We start from the raw sequence: 19,200 nt of genomic DNA, 5'->3' as shown, positions 1-19,200 counted from the left end.
ATCGATTGTGCCGTTTTCGCAGTATCTGCATTGGACTTGCTCTTTTTATCTGTGAGTTAAATCCTGTACTTCAGGACCTGTAGTGAAGTGAAAGATAGTGTGATATTGTTGTGCTTTAAAAATAATAATTGTTAATCTTATTCGAAAACATTGGTTTTTAAAACTATTTTTTGATTTTTACCTTTACTTGTTAATTCTACGGAACCATTCAATAAAATGGGTACTCTATCGGAAAGACCTGAAGTTGACGAAATTGAAAGTTTGTGTGTTAATTGTCGCCAAAATGGTATAACAAAACTTATGGTTACGAAAATACCTTTCTTCCGAGAAATTATCATCATGTCGTTTTCATGTGACAACTGTGGTTATTGTAACAACGAGCTTCAACCTGCATCAACAATTCAAGAGAAAGGTATCAATATTCGGTTGAAAGTCAAGACTCCAATTGACATGGATCGACAAGTTGTTAAATCTGACTATGCTGAACTCAGTATACCTGAATTAAGTTTTCAAGCGAGTCGTCAACCAGGTCTGGTTACCACAGTTGAAGGGCTCATTGACAGAGCTATAGATGGACTTAGGCACACTTGTCAAGTCAATGCTGATCAACCTGAACTTGTTACCAAACTAACCGACTTCATTACTAAACTCGGTTCATTGAAAGAATTGAACCAAGAATTCACTCTAGTCGTTACGGATCCTTCTGGAAACAGTTTCATTGAGAATCCATTGGCTCCGAAGCCCGATCCACAAATGGATATTATTTTTTACACAAGATCTATAGATGAGAACAAAACTCTCGGTATTTATTCAATTGAGGAAGAACAACCTGAACCAAGTGAAACTGATCTTAAAGATGAAGTCCTGCAATTTCGAACCAATTGTTATTCGTGTGGTGCTATTTGCTTCACTAACATGAAACTCACAAATATACCACACTTCAAAGATGTTATTCTTATGGCTACTAATTGTGAAGCATGTGGGTACAAGACTACCGAAATTAAAAGTGGCCAAGGAATCAGTGAAAAGGGGGTCAAAATCGTGTTGCCTATTGAAGGAGAGGAAGATTTGAAACGAGACGTTGTTCGATCTGAGACGTGCTCCTTAACTATTCCTGAATTAGACTTAGACATTGGTTGTACTGAAGCAGGCAAATACACTACAATTGAAGGTTTGATCGAACAAGTTAAAGAGGGTTTGGAAAAATCTAACCCATTCGTTACTGGAGATTCAGCTCAGGCGGAGAAAAAAGAAAAAATGATGAGTCTTGTTGAAAGACTCAAAGCACCTATTGGGTTAACGCTTATTTTAGATGACCCCTGTGGCAACAGTTTTGTCTATGGTGCCACGAATATTGAACATTATGAAAGAACATTCGAACAAAACGAGGAACTGGGATTGAACGATATGAAAACCGATTTATAAAAGTATTGAGAGTTTGAAAATAAACAAGAATGATTTTTATTCTTATTAACGATTCACCATCAGGACTTATTTTGCTTTGCTTGTTTGTACAATTAAATCTAAATTAAAGATGCTAATGAGACCTTAGAACCTCCAGAAAGCCATCCAAGCTCTGTAGGTTGGGTAGTCAGCAAGAGCTTCGACAGGTCCAATGGCTACAACAGCAGGATCTTGATCATAAACATAAGTTTGCATCACTTTCTTTACATCTGAAGCAGTGACTGAATTAATTCTTTCTTCCATTTCAGCGATAGGTATTCTTCGTCCATAGCATAACATTTGACGTCCAATGTCTTCACAGATAGGTGTAGTACCATCTAACTGGAGCAACATGTTAGTCTTCAACATATTCTTAGCTCTAGTAACATCTGACTCGCTGACTGCAGTAGCTAATAAATCAAAGTTTTTGCACATTTCCATGGTAAAATCATTGACTTTAAGACGGTCAGCAACAAAATATACACCCCATAAACCGGTATCTTTGTAACAGGTGTTGAATGATTGATAAGATGCACAAAGATTTTCTTCAGCTGCGTGTTGAGCAAATCTTGATGTAACTGAATTGCCACCACCTTGAGCCCGATCATAGGATCCTAGAATCTGTATTGAGAAAGATGCAGTAAATTTAATGAAATTTCATTAAAATCGGTTATCCAATGTTTTTCATTTGATTTAGATAAGATTTTATGTCATTAGTGTGTTACAATGTTGAAACGATACTCACTGTATTAGCAACCATAAGAGGTATGTTGTCAGGATTATCCCAACCAGCTCCTTCAACTGCAAAAGCTCCATAGACGAATGGCATGTCATCATCTCTTATTCTGAAGTCACTACCGGTGAAACGACAGTTAGTCAATTCAGGTATCTTCACTCCATCATAAGTAACCTTGACATTGGCAAAGTATTTTTCAGCCAATTTAACCAATTCATCGTGATCAACTCCACCAGCTCCAGCAATAACCATTCTAGGACCTTTGTAATTTCCTTCAATGTAGTTCAACAAATCTTGTCTATTTATCTTTTTGATGTTTTCAGTGGGTCCCAAAATTGTCATACCCAGAGGTGTACCTTGGTAAGCTGTAGCGTGCAAATGATCGAATACAACCTCTTGCATATTTGATTCGACTTCTTGCATTTCTCTGAGAATAACTGATCTTTCTCTTTCAATTTCAGCTTCTCCTAATTTGGAATTTTGGAGAATGTCCGAAATAATTTCTAGAGCATGTGGGGCATCTTTAGATAGACATTTAGCGTAATACACGGTCTGCTCCCTGGAAGTATAGGCATTTAAATGGGCTCCCATATTCTCAACCTCTAACTCTAAATTAGTACAATAAACATCAAATTAATATTATTTCCAATTAATAGACAAATTTACAAATTGATATATTGCAAATATCTTACCTAAATCAGTTTGACTGCGTTTATTTGTGCCTTTAAAGGCCATATGCTCCAAGTAGTGTGCAACACCATTTGTTTCAGGGGTTTCATACCTGGAACCAGCATCAATCCATACACCAATAGTGGCTGTTTTGAGCCCAGAATTTTCAGTGGCAACTCTGATTCCATTGCTTAATTCAGTGACTCTGGTTTCTGGGTAATTTACCAAGATTTCACGGGTAGGAATAGCAGAGATTTTACGATTTTTGAGACCGAATCGTAAACTTTGGTTGTTCTTGCTCAATGTTTGAACCAACCGTGGGGCATTTCTTAAAATAGTAGACGACATGATGATTATTAAATTAACAGTTTATCACCGAGAAAAAAGGTCAGACCCAAATAAACAAAAACTCGGTGAATACAGGATAACTCAACAAGGGCAACTTAATGTGAAACAAAATTTCAACAAATCGATACATCGATATTAATAGCTACCGCCATTTTCAAATCTTCCAATAATAAAATGTTTGATAATTCATCAAATAGCGCCAAATAAAAATAGGAAAAGGATTTAATCAGAATGCAGAAATGAAATAAAACTTAATTAGACAAACAATTAATCTGTTGAAGATAAACACCTGTTATATTTGTTTTATTATCAAAAAAGCAGTTCATGTTAACGGGATTGATAACGACTCGTTATTAACGAGCTCAAAACAGGTCAATGAAGTTAGATTTCAAGTTTAATCGAAGTATACTTATTGCAAAGAGTACAAATTGTACTTTTTGACTTATTCTGTTCGTCGTTAATGCTATTTTTCATTAATTATATGCCCTTAATCATTATATGAATTTGTATTGTTTCAATAAGCAAAGCCACTTGGAGCTTCAGAGTCAAAAGGTAAGAACGAAACTTAACCTCGCCTCATATTTTTTTGGTAAATTGTTATCAATGGACTTGTTCTGAATCTTTTCTATGTTTATTGTTATTCTGGCAATTGTAGCTTTGTTCAAAAAAGGTCATGTCGTATGAAAGAAAGCAATTAAGATAGTCAAAGTCACAAGATAACAAGAGCCGTGAAAATGTAGAAAGATTTTTGAAATGTGATAAAAAGGGACGATTAGATCAATTTGATTGCTTTTATTTGATTATTTAAGATTAAAATGATAAATTAATGATCAGGGAAGAAGGCAATTACAAGAAGATGAAAAAACCTAAAGAGCTTTGATTAAATGGCTGAAAGGAATCTGAGACTGTCTGTTTGAAGTGAAAACATATTCAATTCGACATTTGTTATGTTTTATCAACACTATTATTGTTAATATTTACTGGTTAAGAATTGGTTAATTGTTTTTTAAAAGTATAATTTTTGATTGTCAGTTTAAAGTAATTATCTTCTTGAATCAATCGACCTTTTTCCGGTTACTGTTGTCTTTTCAATACTAACGGTAGACTCATTATTTTTCCTCCATTTTATCCTTCCTTTTTTATTCCTTTTCAAAGTTAATTTAATTAAATTCTTTTAAGCCCATTTTACACCTTGTTATCCACAATGTTTGAGGCGATTACTAAAAAATTATCCCCTTCATCTTTACGCAGTAAAACACGAGAAATGGTGCCCATCGATGAGGCTAAAAAGATTGTGGCTTACGCTGCTGTTGATGACTTATTGCAGGTATTTTGTTTACATTTATTTCTGGTTTTCGTTTTTATTTATTGTCATCTTTGATTAACAGGACAATATGGTGCTAGGAATTGGAAGTGGTTCAACAATTATTCCAGCAGTGACCAGGATTGCTGAAAAAGTGGCACAGTCAAATTTAAAGATCAAATGTGTACCAACATCTTTTCAGGTAAATTTGTATATAAATTTACTCTGTCTCAATCACAAGAATGAGGAAAAATTATCTTAAATAACTGATTGGATCATATGCTCGTGAATGGTTACAGCATGTTTGTTTTTCCGTGTTTTTGAACATCAGATGATTGTGACATTGATATCGTTCTTACATTTACTTATGTGGCTGTGGTCTTATGATAAAGATTTTATGTTTAATGTTTACTTTCTGGTGAAAGGTATTTTATGTTGAAAATTCAAGGAACCTTTTTAACATTTTCATGAAATTGATTATCAAAAAGATTTTTGATTCGAATGACTAGACACACATAATTTGATATTGAAATGGGATTGTTTTAATCGCTAACTTTGATATTTCTCTTTTTTGACAGGCTCGTCAGCTTATTTTGGCTCATAATTTGCCTCTCTATGATCTTGAAATTTGTCCCGAGCTTGATTTGACCATCGATGGAGCCGATGAGGTGGAAAGATCAACAAAGTACTGTATCAAAGGAGGTGGTGGTTGTCTTTTGCAAGAAAAAATAGTTGCCTCGGCATCCAAGAGCTTAGCAATCATATGTGATTACACTAAAATAAGTGGACAGTTGGGTGATCAATGGAAAAAAGGAATACCCATCGAAGTAGCTCCAATATCTCATGTTGTCGTGAAGAGAAAGATTGAATTTACTTTCGGTGGAGAAGCTAATTTAAGAATGGCCAAAGCAAAAGCTGGACCTTTAGTAACCGATAATGGAAATTTCATTCTGGATTGGGACTTTACATTTAAAGAGGATTCTCAGATGCCTTGGGATGAAATCAATCAATCTTTAATGATGATACCTGGGATTATTGATACTGGATTATTTATAAATATGGCAAACGTTGTTTATTATGCCGAGAAAGATGGTTCTGTGCATAAAATTTGATCTTACTTCAATTCACATGTATTTACATTTTTAATATGGCATTTTTAAAAGACAATTTGGTTATATTGAAAAAGACAGTACAATCACAAATGTATTCAATGTTCCCTGATTTTGCAATACTTTTATATTTATAATGATTGAAAATGAATTTCATTGAAATAAAATCGAAAAATTGAATACTTTTTTATTTTCATTGCACAGAAACATAAAGGTAACATGATCATTTCATGAGCATCTCTAATTTAGTAGACAGTGTGTCGGAAAGGTTATGTGCAATGTTTTATCTTGGCTTTGGTAAATAAGTCGCCTTTGAAACTCCTCGAGCTAACATTAAGTTTTTTGTAATTTTGTTTACTCTAAGCAGCAAGACCATCAAATATTGATGTGCATGACACATTAATTTCTGTGTCTAAATAATTTTGAATAAAATTATATCCAGTCTTTTAAATTGTTGAGCTATCTCTTCGTCTTTAGCTTGGACCTTTTTAATGTTTTTTTTCTGCAAATTTACTCAATCGATTTGGACATTATGAGAGAAAATTTTTGGTTTCTAGTGTTTACTATATGGTTTACCTATTTGTTTACGTAGTGTTTACTGTATTAAATATCAAATAATAAAATAAATGAAGTATTCCGAAGAATCGTGCAATAATTTAAAGATAATTAGACTTATTCGTGATCGAGCTTAAACAGTATTTCCAAGCTCAATTTTTGTGAGAGCCACAATTTAATAGCTGAGATAAATATGGTGAATCAAGCGAATAACGAATCAAATGAAAAATTAACAAATTAGTGAAAACATATCAAAGTTGTATGCATGTTAAAATATAAGAATCTAAAATCTAAAACAGTTTGCTTGAGCCCAGAGTTGTAAGCAAATTAGATGTCTTATTAACGTGATTCAACAGCAATAATACTAATCACCTGGATTTATCATCATTTTAAATTGTGAATTTATTAATTGTAATAAGTGATTGCCGAAACTAACTCTGAAATGGTATCGCTTTCGAGATTTCTCAAGCGTTATCGCAAGAAGCGTATTGAAAAGTATTTACCTACAATGGATCAGCTATTTAGCTCACAATTAATTTACTCTAACTACATAGCCAGCAAACCATCTCGATTCATGGCATTTATTTCTTATGCTACATTCATTAATCTGATTTCAGTTGTAATTAAATGCTGGATTCTCTACTTTTTGCCACCCTTTTCACCAATCAATTTTTATCTTGGCGATCCTGGTTTCATTTTAGGCTCAGCTCGCAAAACAATGACAATCCTCCTATCAATATGGTGCTTGGGCAGTGTCATTCAACACTTACACTTTATTTTAAACTCTGGCGATCGAGGAGATCATAATTGGCTTCTAATTGGACAAGTCTTGGCCACAAATCGTTACAAGAAAATTGGTGTCGATCCAAATATTGTCAAATCTTTCTATCGTCAAGTCCAGTTGAATTGTTATCTGGTTACATTGGCTTTTCTGCTTTTTGCTAATGTTCCATCAGCTCTTTTAGCTCCACCACAATTTAGATTACCCATGATGATTAATGCGATTACCCACTCTTGGGGTTGCTTTGCCATAGTTAGTTATTCAGTTAATTTTGTACTTATTTATGGCTTATTTGTTCACGTTTGGTTGGATTATTTGGAGCTTTTGAACGACAGGTTAATCAAAATCATGACAATGGAAGTCAAAAAGAAATCAAACGAACCCGATTTACTGGATCATTGTGCTACAACTATTCAATTAAATGAGCAAAAATTGAAAATATTGTTAATACATATGACTGATCATTACCAAGAATTGATTGCTTGTGATAAATTTTATAAGATCAAACACACTCTCATTTTTAGTTATGGCTTTATAGCCCAAGGAATGGTTATATTTTTACTCTTTTTCAATCAATTTTCAATTATGTACAAAATTGCTCTCTTTATTTGCGGAATTTTCAACTCCATCTTCTTTCAGTATTTACAATTCTTCATTGGTATTCATGGACAATCAAAGGTAATCAATATAGACTTTTGCAAATTATCTATCTTACAAATCTATCTTACTCCCAAAATTAAAATAGATAAACAGAGCGTTACGGAATCTTCACAAAGTACTTTACATTTCTGCTTTACCTAAAACAAAATTGACGCTTCTCATGTTCATTGATCATTTTGTTGATAGACATTTTTTCACCATCTTTGGTTCATTACAATATTCAACTCATAATTTAATTTTGGTAAGATTACATTGAAATATAATTTTTATTCGACGGCTATGTAATACTTTTGATGTTTTCTCTGATTTTTAGGCGTTACTTGAATTAGCATCGTTACTTTTGCTCTTACTGACCAATTTAGCCGGATCGCAGAAAAATTATTAATAAAAAGTTTCATCAATAAAACTTAATTTAAACACTTTATTCGAAAATAATTTTATTTTTTAACTGAGAATAAAATGAAAACCATATCAGTGTGGTGATTTCATCTGAATGACTCGATTCAATTTGATATCATTCAATCAACCACCCGATATATATTTTAAAGTAACTTGTTGAAATCTTAAATTATAATTCAATAAATTATTTAACAGCTCTAATTGTGATAGTTGAGGCTAAGGCTTGAAGCAATTCAGTAGCTTGACGTACTTCTAGATGAGTTCGAGTGTCTATTATCCAGTCCTTTGCAACTTTGCGTGGGGCTCCTTTCAACTGATTGGCATATCTTAAGGCTTGTTCAATGTTACGTTGACCAAGACAATATTTCACTCGAGCAAGAATTTCAAAAGTATCCCATTGGGTAGGATCAATTTGAACAGTTCCAGTTAATTCTTGTTCAGGAATTTTAACAGAATCGATGAGCAACAATGATTGAAGGTAAGACAGAAAATAATGGTAAAGAGATCCTCCATCGTCTCCAATCAGGGCAACACGTTTGCAAAGTTTGTCAACTTTGTGAAACCTTTCGATAAGACTATCTTCATTATGTACTCCTTCTTCAATGACATTGTTCGGTATGCTGTTTAAAATTGATGTTGTCATTGGGCTTTTAATTGACAAAGCTTCAACAGTTTGTTTCATTGAATTTATCTCTTCCTTTACAGGTGTTGGCTCGTTGAGGCCATTACACTTGAGGGAATCTTTAAGTGATTGACAGAGAAGCCATAATTTCCTAGCTCCGATTTCTTCTTCCTCCAACTTTTTACGAACTATGATAAAAAAATGGAGATGAATGTTAAAAAATTGACGAATTTACAAACAGAGATGAATTAAAAAACTTACCTGCAAGAACATTTTCGATTTCATGCAATTTATTTAAAGCTCCACTAAGTTCGGAATAAAATCTATCTTTAATGGCTAAAATTTTGTCTTCTTCTGCTAATCTTTGTATTCTCTCCATCTCATTTCGTTGAACCTCCAATTGATCATTCAAGTGATCAAGATATACAGCAACTTGCCGTTTAAGCTGTTTCATTAGCTCTCGTTCGTATTCATCACGAATCATATCAATCTAAAGACGAAGAAATTGATTGTTAGTGGTTGAAATCATTGAGCAAAAATGGGTAATAACAAACCTTCTGTTCAAAATCTGCTTCAAGATCTTCAATTTTGCTGTACTGTTGTGCCAACGTTGATGTGAATTCGTCAGAAATATCAGAGCTCGCATCTTTCATTGGCGATACATTACTTTTTACCGCTTTTTGATCCTAATCGAAAAAATAAATTTTAGTTTCAGTTTACCACTTAAAACATTTTACCACTTTTTAACATTTCATCAGTTCAAGACTATTTACCTCTGGTTTAGATGCTATGTTAACGGTCGACTTTTTGTCAGAAGATTCATTCTTCGCCAAGGTCGGGACTACGACTCCAACTGGTTTTTCGATTTCATCAGGCATTTTAACAATTCTGTTCCAGCTTTCGGTGAGCTCTTCCTTGTTTAATGGGATCTCAGGCATATAAGGAGAAACATAAGGGCAAATTTTTGATTTGGCAGCTTCTAATTCCTTGTATAAAAATCTTGACTTCTTCAAATCTTCCGATGATTCCATTGGTTTCCATTCAACCGCATTGACAGTCCAATACACAAATCCTAAGGGTACACCATACCTAAATAAGTAAAAATAAAATTAAGACATGGCATAAATTATTTTGTTGATAACAATAAAGCTAATAAAAATATCTCAAATTGATTTACCAAAGGACAAAGTCAGCATCAAATGGTCAATCAAAAAGCAAAAGCATTTAAATACTCTTTACTTACTTAACTGTTGTCCGTATTAAACCCATGCCGAAATTGGTTGAGGGTCTCAAGTTTTGAAGTAAATTTAAAATAATTGATTAATCTCAGAAAATTAAATAAACAGAACTTGAAACAGTTGATTTAATGTTAAAATTCAAATTGTGTTTACAAAACACAGTTACAGCAAGCCAATATTGTAGTCTCTAGATGGCAGTAACAATGAAAATTAAGTTTTAACGTAAATTTTGTTTCTTCAATTGACACTAGTTTACATGAGCTTCTTACAGACACTCAATCAACCACCAGATATATATTTTATAGTAATTTGTTGAAATCTAAAATTACAATTAAATAAATTATTTAACAGCTCTAATTGTGATAGTTGCGGCTAAGGCTTGAAGCAATTCAGTAGCTTGACGTACTTCTAGATGGGTTCGAGTGTCTATTATCCAGTCCTTTGCAACTTTGCGTGGGGCTCCTTTCAACTGATTGGCATATCTTAAGGCTTGTTCAATGTTACGTTGACCAAGACAATATTTCACTCGAGCAAGAATTTCAAAAGTATCCCATTGGGTAGGATCAATTTGAACAGTTCCAGTTAATTCTTGTTCAGGAATTTTAACAGAATCGATGAGCAACAATGATTGAAGGTAAGACAGAAAATAATGGTAAAGAGATCCTCCATCGTCTCCAATCAGGGCAACACGTTTGCAAAGTTTGTCAACTTTGTGAAACCTTTCGATAAGACTATCTTCATTATGTACTCCTTCTTCAATGACATTGTTCGGTATGCTGTTTAAAATTGATGTTGTCATTGGGCTTTTAATTGACAAAGCTTCAACAGTTTGTTTCATTGAATTTATCTCTTCCTTTACAGGTGTTGGCTCGTTGAGGCCATTACACTTGAGGGAATCTTTAAGTGATTGACAGAGAAGCCATAATTTCCTAGCTCCGATTTCTTCTTCCTCCAACTTTTTACGAACTATGATAAAAAAATGGAGATGAATGTTAAAAAATTGACGAATTTACAAACAGAGATGAATTAAAAAACTTACCTGCAAGAACATTTTCGATTTCATGCAATTTATTTAAAGCTCCACTAAGTTCGGAATAAAATCTATCTTTAATGGCTAAAATTTTGTCTTCTTCTGCTAATCTTTGTATTCTCTCCATCTCATTTCGTTGAACCTCCAATTGATCATTCAAGTGATCAAGATATACAGCAACTTGCCGTTTAAGCTGTTTCATTAGCTCTCGTTCGTATTCATCACGAATCATATCAATCTAAAGACGAAGAAATTGATTGTTAGTGGTTGAAATCATTGAGCAAAAATGGGTAATAACAAACCTTCTGTTCAAAATCTGCTTCAAGATCTTCAATTTTGCTGTACTGTTGTGCCAACGTTGATGTAAATTCGTCAGAAATATCAGAGCTAGTATCTTTCATTGGCGATACATTACTTTTTACCGCTTTTTGATCCTAATCGAAAAAATAAATTTTAGTTTCAATTTAAAACCATTACCACTTTTCAACATTTTATCAGTTCAAGACTATTTACCTCTAGTTTAGATGCTATGTTAACAGATGACTTTTTGTCAGTAGATTCATTTTTCACCGAGGTTGGGACTACGACTGCAACTGGTTTTTCGATTTTAGTAGGCTCTGAAGTCTTGACTTCCTTTTTGTCCTCGTGCTTAACTGTTTTTTCCACTTTATCAGATTTCTTTTCAGATTCGGGAATATCTAGTGGCGGTGGTGGAACTGATGCTGTCTGAGGAGACAATGAAGAAGAGGAAGGATTCGAAGATATAGCCTTGCTAGCCTCTTGGTCCAGTTTGATTTTAGATCGATCTAGTCTTTTCTTCATCAAGCTTTCATCGCTTCTATTGACAGGTTTTTCTGGAAGCGGTGATTTGGTTGGAACACTCGAGCTACTATCTGGTGCTCCAATCAGTGGAGTTAAAATGTCCTCAGAAAAAGGAATAGTTTGATTAAGCTGTTTCCTAAAATCCAAGTCATAGCTTGCATAGGCAATGGTACCACCAATACCAAGAGTTGTAGCTCCAACCAAACTAACCAAAAATTTTCGGCCACCTCCCCTAAACATATTGAATTCAAGTAAATGGTAAATTGATTAATAGATTAATAGAATTTCTAAATAATGAAGCATTCAGGGAAATCAGTTGAAAAAAAATGTTGAGAAGGTTGACTTACCGAGGACCGGTACTGGAGAGCCTGTTCTCATAAGGATTACATGATCGTGTGGGCCTCTGAAACGAATAAATTGTTAGAAATATAGATAATAGGAGTGAAATAATTGTCTTACCAGTAATGGTTTCACATTAATTACACGGAATGGCCGGCGAAACATGAGGCAATCAATGAATTGAATAAACTCTAAAGGTCACAATTTTGACTTTAAAAAAACAGAATGAAACATGAACCAAAGGGAGCATATAATCATTACAAACTGTTACACAAGATATGTTAACTCGCTTAATTCACAGTGAAACATTTATTTTATTTTTATCTTTGATTATTTTATTGATTTAAATAACTCATTAATCGATGTTTCATAAAACGTGAATAATTGAAAAAGTTTTTCCCTGATCACAATGATACTGATTCGAAATACGGAATGCGTTCTTTTTGTACAACAATGAACATTTCTGGATTACATGGAGCAAAAAGAGATACGGAAAATGAACATTTTAAAATTCAGTTGCAATCACTACTGACTAATCAATAACTTAACTACATATAACATGATCAGATCAAGTGGAATGAGAACAACCTTTTCCATTATAAATGCTTTTCGATTGGCTTGATCCACTGATTCAGATTGATTTCGCAATTGCTGACATTTACATGAATTTTATTTCGAGATTTGAATACTGAAGCTATCAGTAAATAACTGAGCGACTCAACATTCATTTTCCTCGCGTCAATTCTCAATAACAAAAAAGTATGGCAAAAGATTTACAAGAAATTCATTTTTTCAAACAATCTAAAGTTAACGTAAATGGCCTTTATGTTTGTATTCAATATACTGAAATCTAAATGTAATAAGATTGAATATTTAACAATTTAAGATTGTTGAATGATAGTCACTCTGGATGAACTTTGTAGTAATTCATCCAAGTCACTTCTTGGACTATTGAATCTTCTAGAGTGAACAGATTTCGAATACGATTCTTAGATGAAATGATTACAATGATTTTACCAGTTTTCAGGACAATTACGAAATTTAAAAAAGAATAGAAAGTGAAAAGAAAGCATAAATCACTTCATCTGATAAAAATAAAGAGAAAGGTCATAAAATGAGATCGAACAGTAAAGTGATTTTACTTTGGATTGTAATGAAAAGGCATTGAAAAGTATAAATTACAAGTTTAGTTGATCAAATTTAATCACTTATAAGTTGCATGAAAAATCTCAATACGCGTTTCAACAGACAATTTTGTCTGAAAACAAACAAAACATATTTATTAACACATGTAACAAAGCTTAAATTGTGTTTAAAGATTAAAATAATCGACAGATATCCTAGAATAGGCGTTATTTCTTGGACTCGTTAAATGCTGCAAGCGACAAGATCAACAGTAGGTATATATTTTTGCAGTTCAGTGAATGATTAGTGTAAGTGAGTAAGATTGAAGGTTAATTTTGATTATTTTCTGTTGCGGAGGAAAAATTTTCTACTGAGCAGGAAAATTTTATCATTTTCACCAAAAACCTTAAAATCCATTGAATTGCATTAGAGTGTGTGACCAACAACACGCTGGCGATAAATATAAGAGGCGATTTGAAGGAATGTATGATGAAAAAAGCAAAATTTAAACAGGAAAAAAAGTCAATATTGAATCTCGGTTGACTGTTTTTTTTGTTATTGCTGTTGTTGGTGGTGGTGTAGTTGTTATAACTCAGCAAACAGGAAAATGAATACCACTTTTATCAATTAACTCGAAGTGATCAGTGAAACCAAGTTGAAACCGTCTTATCCATCTTTCCTTGATATCTATTCTTTATCCTTTCACATTGGGCTTTGATTAATTGGATAATTGGTAAGGCATACAATTGTCAACTGGAAGCCATTGAAACCTGAAAAATGAAAAAAATGTCAAACAAAATGAACAATAATTGCAATGGGAGAAAGAAAAAAAACTCAAAGTTCAAATGTTAAAAAAATGTAAAAGTGTCAATTATACCTGATCATTATAGCAACTAATTTGAAAATGATTCCATTTAGTTAGTGGATGAATGGGTTAATTAACAAGTCTAAAGAAATTAAATTAAACATAGATTGTATAATTGATTAATACATATTGAAAGGGTCAAAGCAATAACGTTAACCAGTGACACGAAAAATGATCGTTTCAACAAACAGTGGAAATCAAAATAAGTCAACTGATTGGTTGAAAAAAAGTGAGGGCTTTTTGAATAAATTAAACATTGATTTAAGATTAAAGTTAAAGTGCTGTTGAGTACAATTGAATGCTGATAGATCACTGGTTAATTTACGTGACATGATACGGTTACATTAGAATTAGAAATTTCATATTCTAACTATTATACTGTAATTTATACAATTGGTTTTACTGAATTAGTATAAAACCATTGAGTTTGTAACCTTGTTAAAAGTTCCCTCAAAATTTTAAAGCTGATGAGAATGGAAAAAAAATAATGCTAATTGTTATAAAATTGTAAATGATATTTTCCATTCCATGATTATAAGAGGTTATCACTAAGTTAGCCCAACAACTTTAACAACTATTGGTGTCACTTTTATCCTTGAAATCAATCTAAGTCCAGTCCATAAGTCGTTTTTGTCTTCAATCACGTACCCATATCTTGTTTATAAAATGTTACATTCAAAGTCAGTGTTGACCGAACTTTGGGATTATTTTGAGAAATAAGTCTTAAAACTGTATAACAGTAATTGAATGATGTCAGAGTGAATGAGAACTTTCAAGAGATGGCAATTGAAAGTGATAATTTGAGATTTAAATTGTGACAGTGTACATTGATTTACAAAATTTGTTTGTCATGATCGACCTTAAAAAGAAGAGGCCGGAGGCTTTTTGGTTATGGTAAGTAGCGGTTATTCAGTAAATCGAAGGAAAAGAGGATGATGACGGTGAGGAAGAAGAGTGAGAAAAGAAGAAATATAATGTTGTTGTTGTTGTTGTTACTGTTGTTGATGATGGGAAGTAAGACAGGTGAGAAAGAAAATAAAGAGAGATGGCAATTCCAGCCTTGAAGATGGAGGGGGAGAATACATGATAATGTAGGAGGATGAAAGATGAAAAAAATCGAGAGTGAGAAGGAGATAGAGAGATAGAGAGAAAGGAAACTTACTGAGCTTGAAAAAAAAACTGAGCTGAAAATGTTTCATTTCATCGACAAACCGGGAAAGAATGTTAAAAAGGGAGTAATCGAATGAAAGAAAGGAAAGTAAGAAACAAGGAAGCTGCATGAAGGCAACAGAGTGGAGTAAAAGAGAGCGGGAGGGTGGTTAAAATTTTGAGAGAGTGGATATGTTGTTGGTGATAGTTTAAGTGTAAACTCGAAAGTGAAAGTGGTTTTTGTTGATCGGGAAAATCGAGATAAATCTCTCGATAACTTGGTCACCAATTTATCTGTGAGCTCAGGTAAGTAGTAATTCAGCTGAAGGAGAAGATGAAGATGAAGATGACGATGATGATGAAAGAGAAAGAGAAACAAGTGGTAAGGTGTCATCAACATTTATCCCTTGGTTACATTTAATCAGCTTCAAACTTTAGTAAACCAAAAAGCTTCAGTGATGAAAAAGTTGATGTTGATGAGGATGTTGAATATCATGATGCTAATCGTTTTCAATATTGAATCAGTTGACCCCAAAAACAATTATTTTAATCTATACAACTTTGTTCTTTCCAATCCAGGGACTTGACTTCTGCGGATTTCCATTTACTCAGTCGTTCCTTGGCTGTCCGATTGCTGACAAACGTATCTTTCAACTGTGATTTCATCGGTTACTAATTATTGACCATTGGACAACCTTTCAACGCGTTAATCTTTTCCAGTCGCATGATGTTGACGGTTTGATTTAAACTTGCGAATCTTCTGGAAGGAAAAGTGAAAAAGACGTTAGCTAATACACTAAAGAGTTGACAATTTGATAATAAGTGAATTTGTGTCAAGCTACTTACTTTACATCACAAAATCACACAATTTAAATCAACAATGTATTCTGGAATGATGGCCAATTTAGATTATTATCTTTCACAGAAACCCATACATCCAACAAAAATGTTAAGATCTGGTCCAATAACTGGATCTTTCTTTGATGTCATCAAAGGTTTTATACATTCAGTCAACACAATGGAATCAACTGTTCTTGTTCCAACCTTGTTGAAAGACATTAATTTGGACGGTGTAACATGGGTTCCGACATTAATGGCCAAGGGCAATTATCGACAATTGTTTGAAATTTACTGTTTAATTAAAAAGTGTAAAAGTCATTTCACTGAAGTGGATTTTGACGATGTTGACAACAGTAGCTTCAGCAGCGCCAATAAGGGGAGTCGGTTAAACCAGCTTAAAGCCAAAGAGTTGGCTAAGACAATAGACAGCTCTTTCCTTATGTTTTCAATTGATTCTGAAGTTGGTTTTGTTGATCCCGATTATTGCCGACCATCATCAAAGGTATCGGATACAACATCATCATCTCCATCATCAACACCAACTCTATCATCGTCATCATCCGTTACAACCAATACAGGAAGTGATCGAAAGCAAAAAATTTCACTAGACTCAGGTTGGAGCAGCAGAGGATCTGACTCGATTGACGACGACTTTGATTTTGATACAAGCAACGGAATCAGTGGATCATCTATATTGAATGATGTCCCGATTAACTATTTGATTGACTCTGATGATATCAATGACAGTAACAATAATACAAGCAACAACATGATTCACAATCATGATCATCATCACCTACCATCACCTTCACCATCACCATTACCTTTACACCAACATCAACAGCAACCTTTGACCGTTCCAAAATTATTGAGAGCTACCTCGACCAACCTTCGTAACCTCAAGGCTTTGTTTAATCATCTAAAGGAAGTTGCTGATTTTGTTACTCAACAATATCTTCAAGCTCTTCAACTCATTTAAATCTAATTAATCGTGCTTCTCTTCAAACAATCAACTGTCCATGATTCTTTCGTCTTCCTTTTCATTCAATATTTCAGTTTTTCTTTATGAATGTTTTGCTCTCACGTTTATCTTTTCTACCACTTTTGTTGTAAAATTACTTTTAATTACAACACTTATTTCACCATCAAAATCATTTTCTGCTTCATCACCCTTTCATTTTGACAACTTTAAATGTTGCGCCTTGATAACCAGCTTGTTACCAAGTTCAACCCACTTTTGTTGATTACTCGGAAATTTCAACCTTTAACAGTTTATTTGTCTCAACCTGATTACTTGAAGCAGTGAAACCCATGGTTTTTATTTTATTTCACGAATTCCGCGATTGGACGTAATGCTAACGTGTGAAAACAGTGTTTAAAACATGTAAAACGGTTAAATGATATGGGATTTGCTAGCAAACTGTAAAATCACCAATGAATCTGATGTTATCTTTTCAGATAGCACCAAAGCTGCAAAAACCTGATCATTAAACAGCTGAAAATACTTCACAAGTTGCTACTGAAATCACTATCAAAAATAAATAATAAATAACTTGATGAAAAAACCAAAATGTGGTTAAAAACAATAAAAATTAATACAAAGAGGAACCATGAAACATATGCTAAAGGTAAAGGCCATGTGAATGTATTCGCACCTTATGTGGGAAAATAACTCATTCATTGAAATGAAACAGTAGTTTTTGCAAATTTTTAATTCATTAGTCTGATTTGGATGCCATTGAAAAGTAAAATGGAAATGCTAGTAAATTTTAATTGCAAATGTGAATAAAATTATCAACTTTAAATATTCAATAATTTGATTTATTATTTCTAGATGTGGTTGGTTAAAGTTATTACAATGAATGATTTGTTAATCACTGTCAGTTGAGCAAAATTTGAGGTGAAAATGTGGTGAAGTTGACCATTGAAGCATCAGAGGAACTGTTTCCACGGACTAATCGGTTATAAATGTTTTCAAAAAATTTGGGATTATCTCGCATGAAATCACGAATAGTGGGCCAAAAATTAGCAAAAACTTTGGCAAATAATTCAAATCGATTCAGATCTAAACCAGGAAAAAAGCCCTTCAATTGTTGAAACATAACAGCTAAGACAGCATCACGAAGAAACTCATTGCCTTCTTGTTGTTGAAGTTGCTGGTTAAGGGTGGCATTGAATTTGGTTAAATCTTGATAATACAGAGGATCAACCAATGGATCCAGTTGACCATTAGTTGAGTTGATAACAGATTCAAGGGTTGAGTTAAATTGTTTAGCTAAATCCGCAAAAGAATCCAATTCGGGATCATTTGTAGGTAAATCATTAAACCCAAAGTCGTGGATAGGCCTGAATGGTTTGAAGTTGTTGAAAGGGAAACAAATTGAAAGGTGGACTGAACCAATTAAAAGAATGATTGTTAACGAGAGAAACATATTTGATTACGATTTAAATTATCACTTGAAATGACAATAAGAGAATGTTAAGAATTGATAATTACAATTTACTATTATTGAAGATTGAACAATTGCATAGACTTTTTATATAATAGACTTGGTTAAGACCTCGACACTGGTCTAGATTTGCTGTAAGTGCATCAAACAGCCAATCCTTTTGCTCATTTTTTCCCAATGCTATTAAACTTAATTGAATCTTTAATTTGCACAGTTTCATGATCAAATCAAGGTAAATTGTTAAACTTGATTGTTATTTACCAATTGGGTTAGTTATGGTTAAACAGTGACATCAGTGATTCTGATAAGTCTTAACAAGTGACTATGTAATTGATTAAATCCTCTGAGTCTATTCATTGTTATTGACCCAAATTGTGATTTAATTATTGTCAACAATACCAGCATTCATATTTCAATGATCATTCTTTGATATGTTGGTGAAAAGCCAGTGAAAAGTATCTCACAATTACTGTAAATATTGATGAGTTTAGTTTAGTATTTTCACGGTTAAATGTTGCCATATCAAGGCTGACAACTATTGAATAACATTGATCATTGATGACTAGTTAATTTTATCTCAATCGATCAACTCTCCAATGACCAAACAATGATGATCAAACTCAATTCCCAGTTAATCACAATTTGATACTTTTCGACAAAAATGTGTTCAATTGACTGAACAAATATGATAAACTAAAAATAATGCGATCTTTCAAC

At 33.2% G+C, this 19,200-nt stretch overlaps 7 protein-coding genes across 9 annotated transcripts; 4 read left to right on the top strand and 3 right to left on the bottom strand.

Moving 5' to 3' along the window:
* Positions 1-216: 216 nt before the first annotated feature.
* Positions 217-1,481, top strand: Zpr1 (zinc finger protein Zpr1). Its single transcript, XM_015929788.3, has one exon. It carries the CDS (start codon positions 217-219, stop codon positions 1,423-1,425), a length of 1,209 nt encoding a protein of 402 aa, XP_015785274.1. The 3' UTR covers positions 1,426-1,481.
* On the bottom strand, positions 1,446-3,283 carry UQCR-C1 (Ubiquinol-cytochrome c reductase core protein 1). The gene is made up of 3 exons (XM_015929786.3): positions 2,872-3,283; positions 2,189-2,787; positions 1,446-2,064 (listed from the first exon to the last, which is right to left on the bottom strand). Exons 1-3 carry the CDS (start codon positions 3,194-3,196, stop codon positions 1,549-1,551), a joined length of 1,440 nt encoding a protein of 479 aa, XP_015785272.1. The 5' UTR covers positions 3,197-3,283; the 3' UTR covers positions 1,446-1,548.
* Positions 3,284-3,461: 178 nt separating this feature from the next.
* Rpi (Ribose-5-phosphate isomerase) lies at positions 3,462-5,788 on the top strand. 3 transcript variants are annotated; one of them, XM_089266771.1, is made up of 4 exons: positions 3,462-3,748; positions 4,448-4,523; positions 4,585-4,701; positions 5,078-5,788. In XM_089266771.1, the coding sequence occupies exons 2-4, from the start codon at positions 4,461-4,463 to the stop codon at positions 5,609-5,611; spliced, it is 714 nt and encodes a 237-aa protein (XP_089122897.1). In that variant the 5' UTR covers positions 3,462-3,748; positions 4,448-4,460; the 3' UTR covers positions 5,612-5,788. The 3 variants fall into 3 exon arrangements, with proteins under 3 accessions (XP_089122897.1, XP_015785050.1, XP_015785049.1); XM_015929564.3 differs by lacking the exon at positions 3,462-3,748 and adding an exon at positions 4,127-4,296; XM_015929563.3 differs by lacking the exon at positions 3,462-3,748 and having other exon boundaries at positions 4,127-4,523.
* A 683-nt stretch (positions 5,789-6,471) lies between these two features.
* LOC149094439 (uncharacterized) lies at positions 6,472-8,098 on the top strand. The gene is made up of 3 exons (XM_089266764.1): positions 6,472-7,622; positions 7,690-7,845; positions 7,918-8,098. Exons 1-3 carry the CDS (start codon positions 6,606-6,608, stop codon positions 7,987-7,989), a joined length of 1,245 nt encoding a protein of 414 aa, XP_089122890.1. The 5' UTR covers positions 6,472-6,605; the 3' UTR covers positions 7,990-8,098.
* LOC107362485 (MICOS complex subunit Mic60-like) lies at positions 8,006-10,023 on the bottom strand. The gene is made up of 5 exons (XM_015929560.3): positions 9,869-10,023; positions 9,399-9,714; positions 9,180-9,311; positions 8,887-9,115; positions 8,006-8,813 (listed from the first exon to the last, which is right to left on the bottom strand). Exons 1-5 carry the CDS (start codon positions 9,892-9,894, stop codon positions 8,188-8,190), a joined length of 1,329 nt encoding a protein of 442 aa, XP_015785046.2. The 5' UTR covers positions 9,895-10,023; the 3' UTR covers positions 8,006-8,187.
* Positions 9,960-12,296, bottom strand: LOC107362484 (MICOS complex subunit Mic60). The gene is made up of 6 exons (XM_015929559.2): positions 12,175-12,296; positions 12,063-12,118; positions 11,407-11,947; positions 11,196-11,327; positions 10,903-11,131; positions 9,960-10,829 (listed from the first exon to the last, which is right to left on the bottom strand). The coding sequence occupies exons 1-6, from the start codon at positions 12,217-12,219 to the stop codon at positions 10,204-10,206; spliced, it is 1,629 nt and encodes a 542-aa protein (XP_015785045.2). The 5' UTR covers positions 12,220-12,296; the 3' UTR covers positions 9,960-10,203.
* Positions 12,297-16,021: 3,725 nt separating this feature from the next.
* LOC149094438 (uncharacterized) lies at positions 16,022-17,848 on the top strand. Its single transcript, XM_089266769.1, has one exon. It carries the CDS (start codon positions 16,074-16,076, stop codon positions 17,010-17,012), a length of 939 nt encoding a protein of 312 aa, XP_089122895.1. The 5' UTR covers positions 16,022-16,073; the 3' UTR covers positions 17,013-17,848.
* The last annotated feature ends 1,352 nt before the right edge of the window (positions 17,849-19,200 follow it).

This window comes from Tetranychus urticae, chromosome 1, assembly GCF_039701765.1.
Source record: "Tetranychus urticae isolate SD_2017Ah chromosome 1, NJAU_TeUrti_SD_1.0, whole genome shotgun sequence".
NCBI classification, from domain to species: domain Eukaryota; kingdom Metazoa; phylum Arthropoda; class Arachnida; order Trombidiformes; family Tetranychidae; genus Tetranychus; species Tetranychus urticae.
This window is presented reverse-complemented; position numbering and strand designations above follow the sequence as displayed.

Excerpts from the sequence above, each read along its gene's own strand:
- LOC149094438 (XM_089266769.1), top strand. The coding sequence starts at position 16,074 with ATGTATTCTGGAATGATGGCCAATTTAGATTATTATCTTTCACAGAAA.
- LOC149094439 (XM_089266764.1), top strand. The coding sequence starts at position 6,606 with ATGGTATCGCTTTCGAGATTTCTCAAGCGTTATCGCAAGAAGCGTATT. Across the intron at positions 7,623-7,689 it reads GTATTCATGGACAATCAAAG|ATAAACAGAGCGTTACGGAA; the intron begins GTAATCAATATA and ends AAATTAAAATAG. Across the intron at positions 7,846-7,917 it reads CAACTCATAATTTAATTTTG|GCGTTACTTGAATTAGCATC; the intron begins GTAAGATTACAT and ends TCTGATTTTTAG.
- LOC107362484 (XM_015929559.2), bottom strand. The coding sequence starts at position 12,219 with ATGTTTCGCCGGCCATTCCGTGTAATTAATGTGAAACCATTACTG. Across the intron at positions 11,948-12,062 it reads CTCTCCAGTACCGGTCCTCG|GGGAGGTGGCCGAAAATTTT; the intron begins GTAAGTCAACCT and ends CAATATGTTTAG. Across the intron at positions 10,830-10,902 it reads AATCGAAAATGTTCTTGCAG|TTCGTAAAAAGTTGGAGGAA; the intron begins GTAAGTTTTTTA and ends TTTTTATCATAG.
- Rpi (XM_015929563.3), top strand. The coding sequence starts at position 4,401 with ATGTTTGAGGCGATTACTAAAAAATTATCCCCTTCATCTTTACGCAGT. Across the intron at positions 4,524-4,584 it reads CTGTTGATGACTTATTGCAG|GACAATATGGTGCTAGGAAT; the intron begins GTATTTTGTTTA and ends TTTGATTAACAG. Across the intron at positions 4,702-5,077 it reads GTGTACCAACATCTTTTCAG|GCTCGTCAGCTTATTTTGGC; the intron begins GTAAATTTGTAT and ends CTTTTTTGACAG.
- Zpr1 (XM_015929788.3), top strand. The coding sequence starts at position 217 with ATGGGTACTCTATCGGAAAGACCTGAAGTTGACGAAATTGAAAGTTTG.
- LOC107362485 (XM_015929560.3), bottom strand. The coding sequence starts at position 9,894 with ATGGGTTTAATACGGACAACAGTTAA. Across the intron at positions 9,312-9,398 it reads ACATAGCATCTAAACCAGAG|GATCAAAAAGCGGTAAAAAG; the intron begins GTAAATAGTCTT and ends TTTTTCGATTAG. Across the intron at positions 9,116-9,179 it reads AAGCAGATTTTGAACAGAAG|ATTGATATGATTCGTGATGA; the intron begins GTTTGTTATTAC and ends CTTCGTCTTTAG.
- UQCR-C1 (XM_015929786.3), bottom strand. The coding sequence starts at position 3,196 with ATGTCGTCTACTATTTTAAGAAATGCCCCACGGTTGGTTCAAACATTG. Across the intron at positions 2,788-2,871 it reads ACGCAGTCAAACTGATTTAG|AGTTAGAGGTTGAGAATATG; the intron begins GTAAGATATTTG and ends GTACTAATTTAG. Across the intron at positions 2,065-2,188 it reads CTCTTATGGTTGCTAATACA|ATTCTAGGATCCTATGATCG; the intron begins GTGAGTATCGTT and ends TTCTCAATACAG.